The sequence below is a fragment of the Carcharhinus amblyrhynchos genome, chromosome 4 (assembly GCF_965287045.1).
Source record: "Carcharhinus amblyrhynchos chromosome 4, sCarAmb.v2.hapA, whole genome shotgun sequence".
Lineage (NCBI taxonomy): Eukaryota > Metazoa > Chordata > Chondrichthyes > Carcharhiniformes > Carcharhinidae > Carcharhinus > Carcharhinus amblyrhynchos.
The window spans coordinates 16,128,334-16,142,938 of record NC_137327.1 but is presented as its reverse complement, the minus strand read 5'-3'; the positions used below and the strand labels follow the sequence as shown (position 1 = coordinate 16,142,938).

Genomic DNA, 14,605 nt, shown 5'->3' with positions numbered 1-14,605 from the left:
GCTATACGGACAAGGCATACATTTATAGAGAAGGAAAGGAGAAAATGCAGAATGTAGTATTACAGTCAGAGCTAGGGTGTAGAGAAAGATCAACTTGGTGTGAGGTAGATCTATTCAAAAGTTTAACGGTAGCAAGGAAGAAGCTGTTCTTGAGTCGGTTGGTACATAACCTCAGACTTTTGTATCATTTTTGCCCAAGGTATATAAAATTTTAAAAGGGATTGATAACGTAAATGTCAACCAAATGTTTCCTCTTATAGGGCAAGCGAAAACAAAAGGTCATGGGAATAGGTTGAGAGGTGGTAGATATAAAACTGAGATGAAGAGGAACTACTTCATGCAGTAGGTGGTGAAATTGTGGAACTCGCTGTCGCATAGTGCGGTGCAGTCCGATTCAGTAAATGGTTTCAAGAGGGAAATAGAGAGATTTCTGACTAAAAAAAGAGGGAAAGAGGGATATGGGGCACAGGTGGGGAGATTTGAGACTGGGAGAGATCAGCTATGATCTGGTTGAATGGTAGAGCAGGCCCGAAGAGCTATATTAGCCTAGATCTGCTCTTAATTCCTAAGTTCCTTTCTAACGAGGAATAGCAAGGAATCGCAGTGCAAGGAGGCAAAATCATTTCAATTTCTATCAATAGCTAGGGGACAACTTCCCTCAAAGCAACACCACCTCCAGAGCCGTTGAGAAGTGGGCAAGTTACAACAATAGTCTATTGGTGGATCTCCAAATGTCAGCTCCTGTTGATGCACATGGAATAATGACATTCCAGTTCCTCCCAGTACAGTCCAGACTCCCTGCCCAAGAGCTGCCATAATTATGCCAACCTCTGGGGGGCACGATGGCACAATGGTTAGCATTGCTGCCTCAGAGTGCCCAGGACACTGTCTGTGTGGGGTTTGCACATTCCCCCCACCATGTCTGCATGGGCAGAATGTGAAAATTCCGGGTGCTCCGATTTCCTCCCACAGTCCAAAGATTTGTGGGTTAGGTGGATTGGCCATGCTAAACTGTTCCTTAGTGTTAGGGGGATTAGCAGGGTAAATATGTGAAGTTGCGGGGATAGTTCCTCGGTGGATTCTTGTCGCTGCAGGCTTGATGAGCCAACTGGCCTCCTTCTGCCCTCTAAGGAATGTATGATTCGAGAAAGTCCCAGCCTATAATATCCGGCATAATTCTACAAGTGAAATTCATTTTTTGAAAAAGCATATGTTTAAACGAAAGCCCCCGCTTTCCTATTCACTGTTTGGAGAGGAGGTGGGGCATCTCCATCAAAGCAGGGCTTCTGCTCTGGGAACAGAAATCTCCCTTATCCCAGCTAACCTGTCCCAGAGTGAGCTGTGTGCTGGAATTGAGTTCCCTTGCCCCCTGGTGGGGTAGCCTCGCCCAGAATTAGTAACAGTAGGTCACTGGAGGCCAACCCAAAAAGTTAAACAGAAAAGTTGAACTGCAATTTCTTGCTGTTTTCATAGAATCATATAGTGCAGAAGAAGGCTATATGGCCCATCTAGTCTGCACCGACCACAATCCCACCTGTGCCCTATCCCCATAACCCCGTGCATTTACAATAGCTGGACTCCCTGACACTAAAGGGACAACTTAGCGTGGCAGGAAACCGGAACACCCGAAGGAAACCCACACAGACACGGAGAGAACGTGCAACTCCTCACAGTGACCCAAGTGGGGATTCAAACCTGGATCCCTGGCGCTGTGAAGGAGTCCCCTCGAAAGCTTGTGAGTTTACTATTAAATAAATCGGTTGGACTAAAACCTGGTGTTGTCAGACTTTTTGCTGTGAGGCAGCAGTGCTAACCACTGTGCCACCGTGCCACCCCAAGGGGCTTCTGAGTGGTGAGCCATGGCCCTTGCCTTCACTGCCAGCAGCATCTCTCTTTCTGGCTCCCTGGCGCTTTCTGAATGCTGGAAAGCAAAATCCCTACATTCAGCTCCATGGCAGAGAAAATGACAGGAAACACAGCAAGGAAAACATGCCCCTCATTTTAATCTCATTAGTACATGCTCACAAGCCACTGAACATACCCTCCAGAAAAGGAGACAGGTGGCACTGGAGGAGGCAGAAACTACTCAGTGTGTGAACCAAAGCCTGATTACAAGAAAACCAAACATGAAGCCTGCAAGCTTAAATTTAAATTTTCCATAATCAGTATTATGCATACATCCTGGTTAGCCTGGGAGTCAAGTTGTAAGAAATGCCCTATAATAAAACCGTGGGGCCCGTTCCCTTCAATTCCTTTTGCTCAACTTACTTAAGCAAGTTCACTCAAATGTTTATGCAATTAAGTGCTGTACGAACTGTGGCCATGACCTTGTTTGGCTGTTCTATTACTATCGTAAAACTATATCTTGTAGATGGTGATATCAATATTGGTAAATTTAAAAGAAACGATTCCACTTATACAAAAGGTTGAGAAAGCCACAGACTTGTCAATGAATTTTGATCTATAAAGTTCCAAAGTCTCACTTTTTCACAAGAGTCCCATTTCTGGAAGAGGGAATATAATAGCTTCAGACTTCGTGAAGACGGTATCTGTTTAGACTCCAGCCTTCTTTATTCATTCGTGGACATGGGATTCACTAGCTAGCCAGCATTTGTTGCCTATCCCTAGTTACCCTGGTTCAGAAGGCAGTTGAGTATCTGCCACATTGCAGTGGCTCTGGAGTCACACATGGATGTCTCGACACTCTACACCAGCATCCCCCACGACGCGGCATTGCTGCAACTGCCTCAGCACTCAATGCCGACAGCTGCCAATCTCCAGATGCAATTCTACAACGTATCCGCTTCATCCTAGACCACAACATCATCTTCAACAACCAGTTCTTCATCCAGATGCATGGAACAGCTATGGGAACCAAAGTCGCACCTCAATATGCCAACATCTTTTAATGTTCAAACACGATCTCTTTACCGCACAGGACCCTCAACCGACGCTATACGCTAGATACGTCAATGACATTTTCTTCCTTTGGATTCATGGCAAACAATCATTGAAACAACTATATGATGACATCAGCAAGTACCATCCCACCATCATGGACTACTCTCCAGAGTCCAGTACTTCCCCGGAGTGGAGAAGCTACGGCATCTTCTCCGTAGCCTTTAACACGGCATTGATGAAGATGAACATCTTGCCAAGGCCATCCTCACACTCCCACTTCTTGCCTTCAAACAACTGCACGACCACAAACAGACCATTGTCCGCAGCAAACTACCCAGCCTTCAGGAGAACAGTGACAACGACACCACACAACCCTGCTATAGCAACCTCTGCAAGACATGCCGGATCATTGACATGGATGTCATCATCTCATGTGAGAACTTCTCCACCAGGTACACGGTACATACTCTTGCAACTCGGCCAACATTGTCTACCTGATTTGCAGCAGGGGAGGATGTCCCGAAGCATGATACATTGGGGAGAACATGCAGACACTATGACAACGGATGAACGAACACCCCTCGACAATCAAGGCAGGAGTGTTCCCTTCCTGTTGGCGAACACTTCAGCAGTCATGAGCGTTCAGCCTCTGAATTTTGGGTAAGCTTTCTCCAAGGCAGCCTTCACGACACACGGCAACGCAGAATCACTGAACAGAAACTGATAATCAAGTTCCGCACACGAGGACGGCCTCAACAGGGATCTTGGGTTCATGTCGCACTATCTGTAACCCCCATGACTTTCCTGAGCCTGCAAAAATCTCACTAACTGTCCTGTCTGGAGACAATACACACCTCTTTAACCTGTGCTTGGCTCTCTCTCCACTCACATTGTCTGTATCTTGAAGATTTGATTACCTATAAAGACTCGCTTTCCAACCATTAGCTTGTAAATTGAGTTTGTGTCTGTATGTGCTCTGTTTGCGAATGCAAATCTTCACTCACCTGATGAAGGAGCAGCGCTCTGTAAGCTTGTGCTGCCAAATAAACCTGTTGGACTTTAACCTGGTGCTGTGAGACTTCTTACTGTGTTTACCCCAGTCCAACGCCAGCATCTCCACATCATCACAAGTAGGCCAGACCTGTTAAGGACGGCAGATTTCCTTCCCTAAAGGACATTAGTGAACCAAATGGGTTTTTCCAACAATGGTTTCATTGTCATCAGTAGATTCTTAATTCCAGATATTTTCTTTTTATTAAATTCAAATTCCATCATCTGCTGTGGCGGGTTTCGAACCCAGGTCCCCAGCTGAGTTTCTGGATTAATAATCCAGTGATAATACCACTAGGCTATCACCTCCCCCTTGTGTTAATCCAACAGAATTTGAGCTAGCAGCCATATTGTTCAAAGAGAAGGCTCTGTGCGAGCAGAAAACTAGAGGCAAGTAACTTCATAGGGGTGATAGTAGCAAAACACCATCACAGGAAAATTTTTTTAAAAAAAGCGAAGCATTTGTGCATTCTTTTCCTCCCAAATGAACCCAGAGTTCCATTTCCCAACAGGAAGCAATCAAAGGCCATCCTCACACTCCCACCTCTTGCCTTCAAACAACTTGCACGACCACAAACAGACCATTGTCCGCAGCAAACTACCCAGCCTTCAGGAGAACAGTGACAACGACACCACACAACCCTGCCATAGCAACCTCTGCAAGATGTGCCGGATCATTGACACGGATGCCATCGTTTGGATGCCATTTTATTTGGCAGAAATAATAGTAGGAGGGATTACTATTAAAAGGACGAAAAGCTGCAGCATGCTACAGTGCAGAGGGACCTGGGGGTCCTTGTGCATGAGTCGCAAAAACCCAGTCTGCAGGTGCAGCAGGTGATCAAGAAGGCGAATGGAATGCTGGCCTTTATAGCGAGGGGGATTGAATATAAAAGCAGAGAGGTCTTGCTGCAACTGTACAGGGCACTGGTGAGGCCGCAGCTGGAGTAGTGTGTGCAGTTTTGGTCGCCGCACTTGCGCAAGGATATTTTGGCCTTGGAGGGAGTGCAGAGGAGGTTCACTAGGCTAATACCGGAGATGAGGGGGTTGGACTATGAAGAGAGATTAAATAGACTGGGTCTGTACTCGTTGGAATTTAGAAGGATGAGGGGGGATCTTATAGAGATGTATAAGATAATGAAAGGGATGGATAGGGTAGAGGTAGAGAGATTCTTCCCGCTTAGAAAGGACAGCAGGACTAGAGGTCACAGCCTCAAGATAAGGGGGGGAGGGCAGTTTACAACGGAGTTGAGGAGGAACTTCTTCACTCAAAGGGTGCTGAATCTCTCGAATTCTCTGCCCATTGAAGTAGTGGAGGCTACCTCGCTAAATATATTTAAGTCACGGGTAGATAGGTTTTTGATAGACAAGGGAATTAAGGGTTATGGGGAGAAAGCGGGAAAGTGGAACTGATCCACTTCAGGTCAGCCATGATCTTACTGAATGGCGGGGCAGGCTTGAAGGGCTAGATGGCCGACTCCTGCTCCTATTTCTTATGTTCTTAAAGAAAATGGAGGCTCCATCCCAGTATTCAGAATTCAAAACCTCACAGATTCAGTCAACACCGAGAATCCTATTTGGGACGTTATGGATTTGTTGATAAATCATTGTCAAGGTAGACATGTGTTGGCCTCCCAGTCTGTCCACGTGGGCCAGTAAAGCAACTTTTCTGTATAGATCATGAGGCAACATTGTAGAAGGCCAGAAAGTCTAAAAATGACAACTGCATTATCACCCAGCAAAACCACCCTGCGGCATAAACATTCGGGACAATAAGCAAAAGTGGTTCTATAATAAAAACAGGAGCTTCTCTTTAAAATGTTTCACCAGAACAAAACACAAGAAAAGGAGAAGAGAAAGAAGAAGGTTTAAGGTTTTACAAACAAAAGAGGAAATTTGGCATGTTAGCGATGATTCTCACCAACTTTTACAGATGCACCACAGAAAGCATTCTGTCCCGTTGTATCACAGCTTGGCATGGCTCCTGCTCTGCCCAAGACCACAAGAAACTACAAAAGGTTGTGAATGTAGCCCAGTCCATCACACAAACCAGCCGCCCATTCACTGACTCTGGCAACACATCCCGTTGCCTCGGCAAAGCAGCCAACATAATCAAGGACACCACGCACCCTGGACATTCTCTCTTCCACCTTCTTCTGTTGGGAAGAAGATGTAAAAGTCTGAGGTCACGTACCAACTGACTCAAGAACAGTTTCTTCCCTGCTGCCATCAGACTTTTGAATGGACCTACCTCCCATTAGTTGATTTTTCCCAACTACAACCTAGCTATGATTGTCACACTACATTCTGCACTCTCTCATTTCCTTCTCCATGAACGATATGCTTTGTCTGTATAGCGTGCAAGAAACAATACTTTTCACTATATGTTAAGACATTTGACAAATCAAAGTCAACTTTTGATACAGCTTTGTCTCCGTTAATACATAGTTTGAAAGTTTTGCAGGGAAACCAAAGACCAATTTCTATTTTGCCATTATAAATCTTCATCGTTGCAGCTCATGGATTAAATGCTTACCTTTAACTGGGGCAGAGTGATATGTTTCTGAGCAGCTTTGCCCCATTTTGAGAAGTCACTGGTATTAGAGGCAGATATAGAGTCAAAAACGTCATCCAGAATAATTTGTTCATCGGGAGAAAATTGAAATCTCCCACTTCTATTCAATCCATGGCTTTCTACGTTCCCCATCTTCTCTTGCAGATAACTGCAGGGTCCCTAAAACCTGTCAATAACATTTCGAAAAAAATCATTCAGCACCAAACTGTTCTCAATTAAGCGCACATACTGATTTGTGAATAGGAAAGGATATTCTCCAGGGGCGGGGAGGGAGGGTGGCAGGCGGGTAGGGCAGAGAGCGAGAGGGAGAGATTAACTAATTTAAAAGTTCACTACGTACGCAAAGGAAAGAGTCATAGGACTTAAATACACCGTGGGGGTAGAAAGACACTGTGGGATCTCAGATGACTTCACCAGACATTCTTTTGTTTGGCTTTAGAGTTTAAAGTTTACTATTATTAGTGTCACAAGTAGGCTTACATCAACACTGCAATGAAGTTACATTCCAGTGCCTATTCAGGTACACCGAGGGAAAATTTAGCATGACCAGTGCACCTAACGAGCACGTGTTTCAGACTGTGGGGGGAAGCCGGAGCATCCCAAGGAAACCCACTCAGACACGGGGAGAATGTGCAGGCTCCACACAGATAGTGACCCAAAGCTAGGAATTGAATCTGGGTCCCTGGCGCTGTGAGGCAGCAGTGCTAACCACTGTGCCACCGTGCCATCCTATACACAAGTGTACACATATGCTTCTTCCTTACATTTTTACACTTGGTGAAGAAGCACCAGAGGATTTTCTGATACATTTTTTCAATAAAACAAAACATCAATACAATCAACCAGAATTGTTTAAACTCCTTTCACATCCTGACAATGTCAGGAAGATTTTCACATTATTTAATTACTTTTGACATGTATTTGTCACTGTTGTCTTATAGACAAATGTTGCAGTTCATGGCTGCACAGGAAAGCCACAAAACAGACAGCAATGAGACGACTGAGCAGTTAATGTTTTGGCTTTGAGCGCTTGAGGGATAAATGTTGACCAAGGCACTGAAAATAACATGTTCTGTTCATCATGGGCTGCACAGTGGTTAGCACTGCAGTCTCACAGCACCAGGGTCCTGGGTTCTACTGGAGCCTTGGGTGACTGTGTGGAGTTTGCATGTTCTCCCCATGTCTGTGTGGGTTTCCTCCGGGTGCTCAGGTTTCCACCCAGTGATGTGCAGGTTAGATGGATTGGCCATATTAAATTAATGTCCAAAGACGTATAGGTTAGATGAATTAGTCATGGTAAATGTGAGAGGTGGTGGGCCCGAATAAGATACTCTGACAGAGTTGGTGCAGACCTGATGGGCTGAATGGCCCCTCCTGCACTATAGAGATTCTATGATTCAAAAGGTAAAAGTCATTGTGGGATCTTTAACTTCTACCTAAGCTAGCAGACTAGGTTAGCACCTCATCCAAATAAGTTCTGACAACGCAGCACTCCATCAGCACTGCACCATAATGCAAGTGTAGATCTAGTTTTCTAAAAATCAGAGTAAAATTGAATGCACAGCCGTACAGCTCATCGCTACCACTGACTGATCCCAGAAATCAAAATTAGCCAAGCCTTGGGGCTCAAATTTTCACAAAATATTGATTTCAAATGCCTAATTGCAATTTCCTAATGCAGTGTACTAACAAATGTTCTTTCTAGGACAGATGTAACCATCTCATGTCAGACAGTCAATATTATCTGATACAGAGTAAATGTGCTGGCGATCTGAAACCATAAAACAGAGCATGCTTAAAATCTCGCCTTTAACTCAATCAAAGTCCACTCATCGAGAGAGAGTTAAAAATGAAGGTGAATATGCCAGTCAAGCATCTGCCAAAATATTCAAGGTTGAGAGTCTGGACCCAGAATAACATATTTTCAGTTATCTCCGCAAATGCTGACTGATGTTCTTTGGTGTTTCCAGTATTTTCTAATTTGTATTCTAATTGCTGATATTAGTTAGCCTTCTCTTTGCTGATATTGTTAATGTTCCTCCCTTTGCCTCCTTCCCTCCTTCAAAACTGCCACTATCACTTCTCCCCTCAAAAGAGGATAACCCTTGACCCCCAGTGTCCTTGCAAATCCTTTGGGGATAACCCTTGACCCCCAGTGTCCTTGCAAATCCCTTGGGGATAACCCTTGACCCCCAGTGTCCTTGCAAATCCCTTGGGGATAACCCTTGACCCCCAGTGTCCTTGCACATCCCTTGGGGATAACCTTTGATCCCAGCGTTCTTACCCTCCCATTTCGAACTTCCCGGATCTCTCCAAAATCTCTGTCCACGTTGTCATCTTCCAAGTCTGTACCCATCTTTTCCCACTATTCCAGAGATGTGTTTCTGACTACAAATCTGTGCCATCACTAAAACCGGTCATTTCTACCTCTGTAACATCACTTGACTCCAACCCTGCCTTCACGCATCTGCTGCTGAAACCTTCACTTGTCTCTTGGTTACCTCGAGCTTTGACCATTTGCAACACAGTCCTGTCTATCCTCTCACAATCGCTTCTCCGTAAACGGGAGGTTGTATGAAGCTCTGCTGCTCAGAGCCTTACTGGCACCAAGTCCCATTCACCAGTCCTTCCTGACCAAAATTCGCCTCTGGCAAGTGAAGCCTTGATTTTAAAATTCTCATCCTTGTTTTTAAATCCCTTCACCACCTCCCATCACTTTGTTGCTGTAATCTCCTCCAGCCCACAACCCTTTTGAGATAGCTATGCTCCGCTTAATTCTGGCCTCTGTTCTTAATTGCTCCACAACTGGTGACCAAGCTTTTAGCTGCCTAGCCCTTGTGCTTAGTAATTCTGTCCTTAAATCTCTCTACGTCTCGACTTCCTTTCCTTCCTAGTGAGACACTCCTTCAAATCTACCTCTTCCTTTGTTACACTCCAATGAAGTGCCTTGGGACATCTTGTTCTGTTAAAGCTGCCATATAGTTGTTCTTGTTCTTCCTGGTGTCACGAGATGTTGGTTTTATAACATTACTTTAGCCGAGCTGAACCAGAAGAGGGTAGTCGGTAGGGAGCAGAGCAACAATGGGGTGGCATGGTGGCACAGTGGTTAACACTGCTGCCTCACAGCACCAGGGACCTGGGTTCAATTCCCTGCTTGGGTCATTATCTGTTTGGAGTCTGCATGTTCTCCCCATGTCTGTGTGGGTTTCCTCCGGGTGCTCCGCTTTTCTCCCACCATCCGAAAGACATGCTGGTTTGGTGCATTGGCCATACTCAATTCTCCCTCAGTGTACCCGAACAGGCGCCTAGGGGATTTTCACAGTAACTTCATTGCAGCGTTAATGTAAGTCTACTTGTGATACTAATAAAAAGACTTTATAACACTCAATATTAACTTTTACCTGGCTTGGAAGAAAGGATTAGCCTGTTTACATTGTGGCCAACTTACATTCTTCCCTACCTGATTCACAGAGGTGAAGATTATTTGGCCAATGAACTATGCCATGCAATGAATTTGTTTCTATTCATATGAAGTGGCAAAATATCTTCCATGTAAGATGCAGAGAGAAGAATCAAACTGTTTTATACTTACTGCAATAAGACTGCATTCACAATCAGTTACTAACCCTCTTCCATCAAAAATTCCAGCATAAAATGCTTACAAAAATATGTCCCCCCCCCCAAAAAAAAACTCCTACTTGATCACATCTCCAATTTTGAAAAGAGAGCTCATTCTTTCACTTCACATTGCTCTCAGCTTCTGAATCACAGCCTGTTTCTAAAAGTCCTTTCTTCATAGATAGGGCCTGAGTGGTCCCCTGTAGGTCATAATCGTTAGATGGTGGGACACTCCGTTGCCATGGCAGCCATAAAGCTTGGTGAGTACATTTTATTGCCTATGTTTCAACAGGGGGAAAAAGCTGCTGGCCATTTAACTCTTCCAGGTAGGCTAAATATAATGGAAACTTGGTATACATGCCTAAGACAAAAAAAAAGGATCTTCATCCAAATCGTTAATCCATCCTTTCTGCAGCGTTTGCTGTTTTTATTATTGCTGAGGTCGCCATTTCTCTTTTTACCACATCAAGAAAAGACAGAATCTGCATGGCTGTCTGTGTAATTAATCCACATGGTGTCAAGAAACACACACTAGATACAGCAAAGGCTATGGCCCCAATAACATTCCAGCTGTGACACTAAAGATCAGCTCCAGAACTAACTGTGCCACTAGCCAATCTATCCCAGTGCATCCGCAACACTGGCATCCACACAGCAGTGCAAAAGTTTGCACAGCTATGTCCTGTCCACAAAAAGGAGCAAACCCAATCCAGCCAACTACCACCCCATCAGTCTACAAAAGCTGCCAATGGCAGTGTTATCAAGCAACACTTACCCAGCAATAACTTGTTCCACGAAACTCAGTTTGGGTTCCTCCATGGCCACTTGGCTCCAGACCTCACTACAGCTATGGTCCAAATTTGGACAAAACAGCTGAAATCCAGTGGTGAGCAAAGACCAGCTGCCCTTGACACCAAGGCAGATTTGACCAAGTGAGGCATCAAAGAACCCTGGCAAATTTCAGCAAGTGGAATCAGGGTGGGGGAAGCCCTCCATTTAGCACAAAGGAAAATGGTCATGCTGGCTGGAAATGAGTCATCTTTGTCCCCTTACTGTCCTTGGCCCAACCATCTTCAGCTGCTTTATCAATGGACCCTTCCTCCATCACTAACCCACCCCCCACCCCCCACCCCCGACCCTGATGCAGACACAATGGGCCAAAGGCCTACATCTGCACTGTAATAATTCTGTGACCTTTACTGAGACATTAGGTCAGAATTGGGGATGTTCACTGATGATTGCAGTGGTCAAATTAATTTGTAACTCTGCAGATTCTGAAACAGTCCATTCCTATATGCAGAAAGAACCTGGACAATCTTCAGGCTGCGACTGATAAGTGCAGAGCTCCATACAAGGGAACAAACTGTCTAATCACCTCCACTTGACATTCAACAGAACTACCATTGCCAAATTCTCACCACCAACAGACACGACAACAATATTTCTTCTGCAATGAATGGTTAGGATTTGGAATGCACTACCCAATGAGCAGGTAGAAAAGACTCAATGTTCGTCTTCAAACAAAATTGGTTAAATGTTTGAAGGAGAAAGGGCATTGCAGGGATTAGGAAAGAATAGGAGATTGGGACTAAATCATTCTTTGAAAGAGCAAGGGCTGATTAGACAGACCAAATGGCCTCCAGTGTTGTAATATTCAATGACTGAATGCCGGCAGTCAGTATTGATCAGAATCTTAACTGGGTGACCCACATAATACTGTAGCTACAAGGGCACGTCAGGGGCTGGAGTTCTGTAACAAACAATTGCAGATGTCAGAGCAGCTTTCTTGAAGGTCAACCCACGGAAAGTGACTGGCCCGGAACGGGGTACCCGAATGAGCATTCAGATTTGCACAGATCAGCTGGTGGGGTATTCACAGTGTGGAGATGCCGGCGTTGGACTGGAGTAAACACAGTAAAAAGTCTGACAACACCAGGTTTAAGTCCAACCGATTTATTTGATAGTAAACTCAGACATCACACTATTCACAGACATCTTCAACCTCTCTTTACAACAACCTGAGGTCCCTATCTGCTTCAAGAAGCTGATGGTCATCCCGGTACCTAAGAGAAACCAAACAGCGTGCCTTAATGACTATTGGCCTGTGGTTCTGACATCATTATGAAATGCTTCAAAATGTTAGTCATGGCACAAATCAATTCCAGCCCCCCAGACTACCTGGATCCACTATAGTTCGCCTACTGCCACAACAGGTCCATAGCAGACGCCATTTCCCTGGCCCTGCATTCAACCCTGGAACACCTAGATAACAAGGACATCTATGTCAGATTCCTATTTATTGACCACAGCTCAGCCTTCAACACTTTTATTCCCACAAAACTTATCTCCAAACTCTGTGGCTGGGCCTCGGCACCTCTCTGCGTCTGGATCCTGAAATTCCTAACTCACTGACAACAATCAGTAAGGATGGGCAACAACACTTCCTCCATGATCATCGTCAACACCGGTGTCCCGGCTGTGTTCTCAGCCCCCTGCTGTATTCCTTATATACCTATGACTGTGTGGCCAAATTGAACCCGGGTCTCTGGCGCTGTGAGGCAACAGTGCTAACCACTCTGCCGCCCAAACAACTTCATGAACAACTAAAGAAAATTTCCATTTATATAGCACATTTGTAGGAGAAAATATCTCAAGGTGTTTCAGACATGTGTTTTCAGTCAAGATTGTACAGCGAGTTACATCAGGAGATATTAGGGCAGATGACTAACAGTTGGTCAAAGAGCTACATTTTAAGGAGTGCCAGGCAAGGAGAAAGGGCAGGAATATTGAATTCCAAAGCCGTGGGGTTCAAGAGTCTAAAATTTAGATTGAATTTGGCAAATTTAGTTGCCAAGGGATGAGCTAATAATAATCAGGGATGTTGAAGAGGGCAGAATTTGAGGAATGCAGAGTTGCAGGACAGGAGGTTACAGAGGCAGGCGGTAGCCAGGCCATGGAAGAATTTGAAGAGCAGAATGGTTTAGGCTTGTGGTGTTGCTGAGTCTCAAGCCAAGGTCGAACACAGGGGCTGATGGGTGAATGGGGCTGGGTGCCAATTGGGAAGTAGGCAGCAGAATTTTGGGGCGTGCTCAGATAGCCAGAAGGTGGGAGACTGGATAAGTGACTGAGAATAAGCCAGTGTTCCACATTCTGGTGGAAACCTGATAAGGAGCGATGTTAGAAAAATTACACAGCAGTCAGTAACATTCCCCTCGCGGGAGCCAATTCCCTGGAGTAATAAGCTTTTCTTATTCAACCAGCTCTGCGGAAAACATACTTACGGCGCTGGTGCTTTGAGCTGAATGACGCTTCTCAAACCAGAGGCTATCGGAGGTAGAGAGGATCGGTTTCTAAATCGAGCATACCGACTCAATATGATTGCACTAACCTTGCTACAATGTTTACCAAAAGCACAGCAAAAGGAACCAAACCCGAAATTTAGCGGAAGGTGCAGAAACTGACAACCACCAGAGCCTATCCAGCCGCAGGAGAGCGATATCTATTTTTAAAGCTGCAACCCATTCGCTGGTAAGCCTTTAGGAGGTGGGCAGTTCCTCCCAGCTGTTGTCCTTGCTCAAGGCTGCAGTGTTGGGAGTTGAAACACTGAGTAATACACTATCTCTGTTACAACACACACCAGCGTTTTCACAAAGATACCTGGTATCGTCCTTGATGACCTAATCATTGGAACAGTTTGGGATATTGTTCACTGAATTCTGTCTGTACAACAAGGTTGCTATTCAAGTGGACTGATGAGTTCTGAACAAATGTTTCGTGGCCACGTTTCCCACTGCATTCAAGGCTGAAGTGATGAGTACATAACCTGTTCAGTCTGTTTTTTTTGTTTTGAATGTGACAGCATGACAAAATTAAACATAAAAGAGTTTCTGATCTTTACAAACTTAAGTGTGAGTACTACCAAGATTTAGGAGCCACAAGACAACCAGAGCACATATTTTCCTAAATTTGTGGTCAAGTTATGGTGATGTTCCCAAATGTTTTTACAAAATAAGAAGAGGCTGGTATGCAACAAGCACTCCCAATGTCTTCCAGTTATGTGCTGCGCATCCAACATTTGGGGAGTCACTGCTTCATGGACCCGGGTTCGATTCCTGGCTTGGGTCACTGTCTGTGCAGAGCCTGCACACTCTCCCCATGTCAGCATGGGTTTCCTCCAGGTGCTCCGGTTTCCTTCCACAGCCAGGGGTTATAGGGAAAAGGCAGGAGAATGGGGATGAGAAAAATATCAGCCATGATTGAATGGTGGAGCAGACTCGATAGGTCGAGTGGCCAAACCCTACCCCTATGTCTTATGGTCTCGTGGTCTAAAGCCATGCTGGTTAGATGCATTGGCCATGCTAAATTCTCCCTCAGTGTACCCAAACAGGCTCCGAAGTGTGGCGACTAGGGGATTTTCACGGTAACTTCATTGCAGTGTTGATGTAAGCCTACTTGTGATGC

General features: G+C 45.0%; 1 protein-coding gene across 4 annotated transcripts in view; it reads right to left on the bottom strand.

Moving 5' to 3' along the window:
• The window catches only part of meak7 (MTOR associated protein, eak-7 homolog), a 38,447-nt gene extending 24,393 nt beyond the window's left edge, over positions 1-14,054 (bottom strand). The window contains exons 1-2 of one of the 4 annotated variants that reach the window (XM_080186739.1): positions 13,426-14,054; positions 6,488-6,692 (exon numbers count right to left, since the gene is read on the bottom strand). In XM_080186739.1, the coding sequence (XP_080042865.1) occupies positions 6,488-6,658 (171 nt within the window). In that variant the 5' untranslated portion in view covers positions 6,659-6,692; positions 13,426-14,054. Of the gene's footprint in view, positions 1-3,905; positions 4,016-6,487; positions 6,693-13,425 lie in introns of those variants that run through there. The other 3 variants (XM_080186738.1, XM_080186741.1, XM_080186742.1) reach the window with 3 other exon arrangements.
• Between the last annotated feature and the right edge of the window lie 551 nt (positions 14,055-14,605).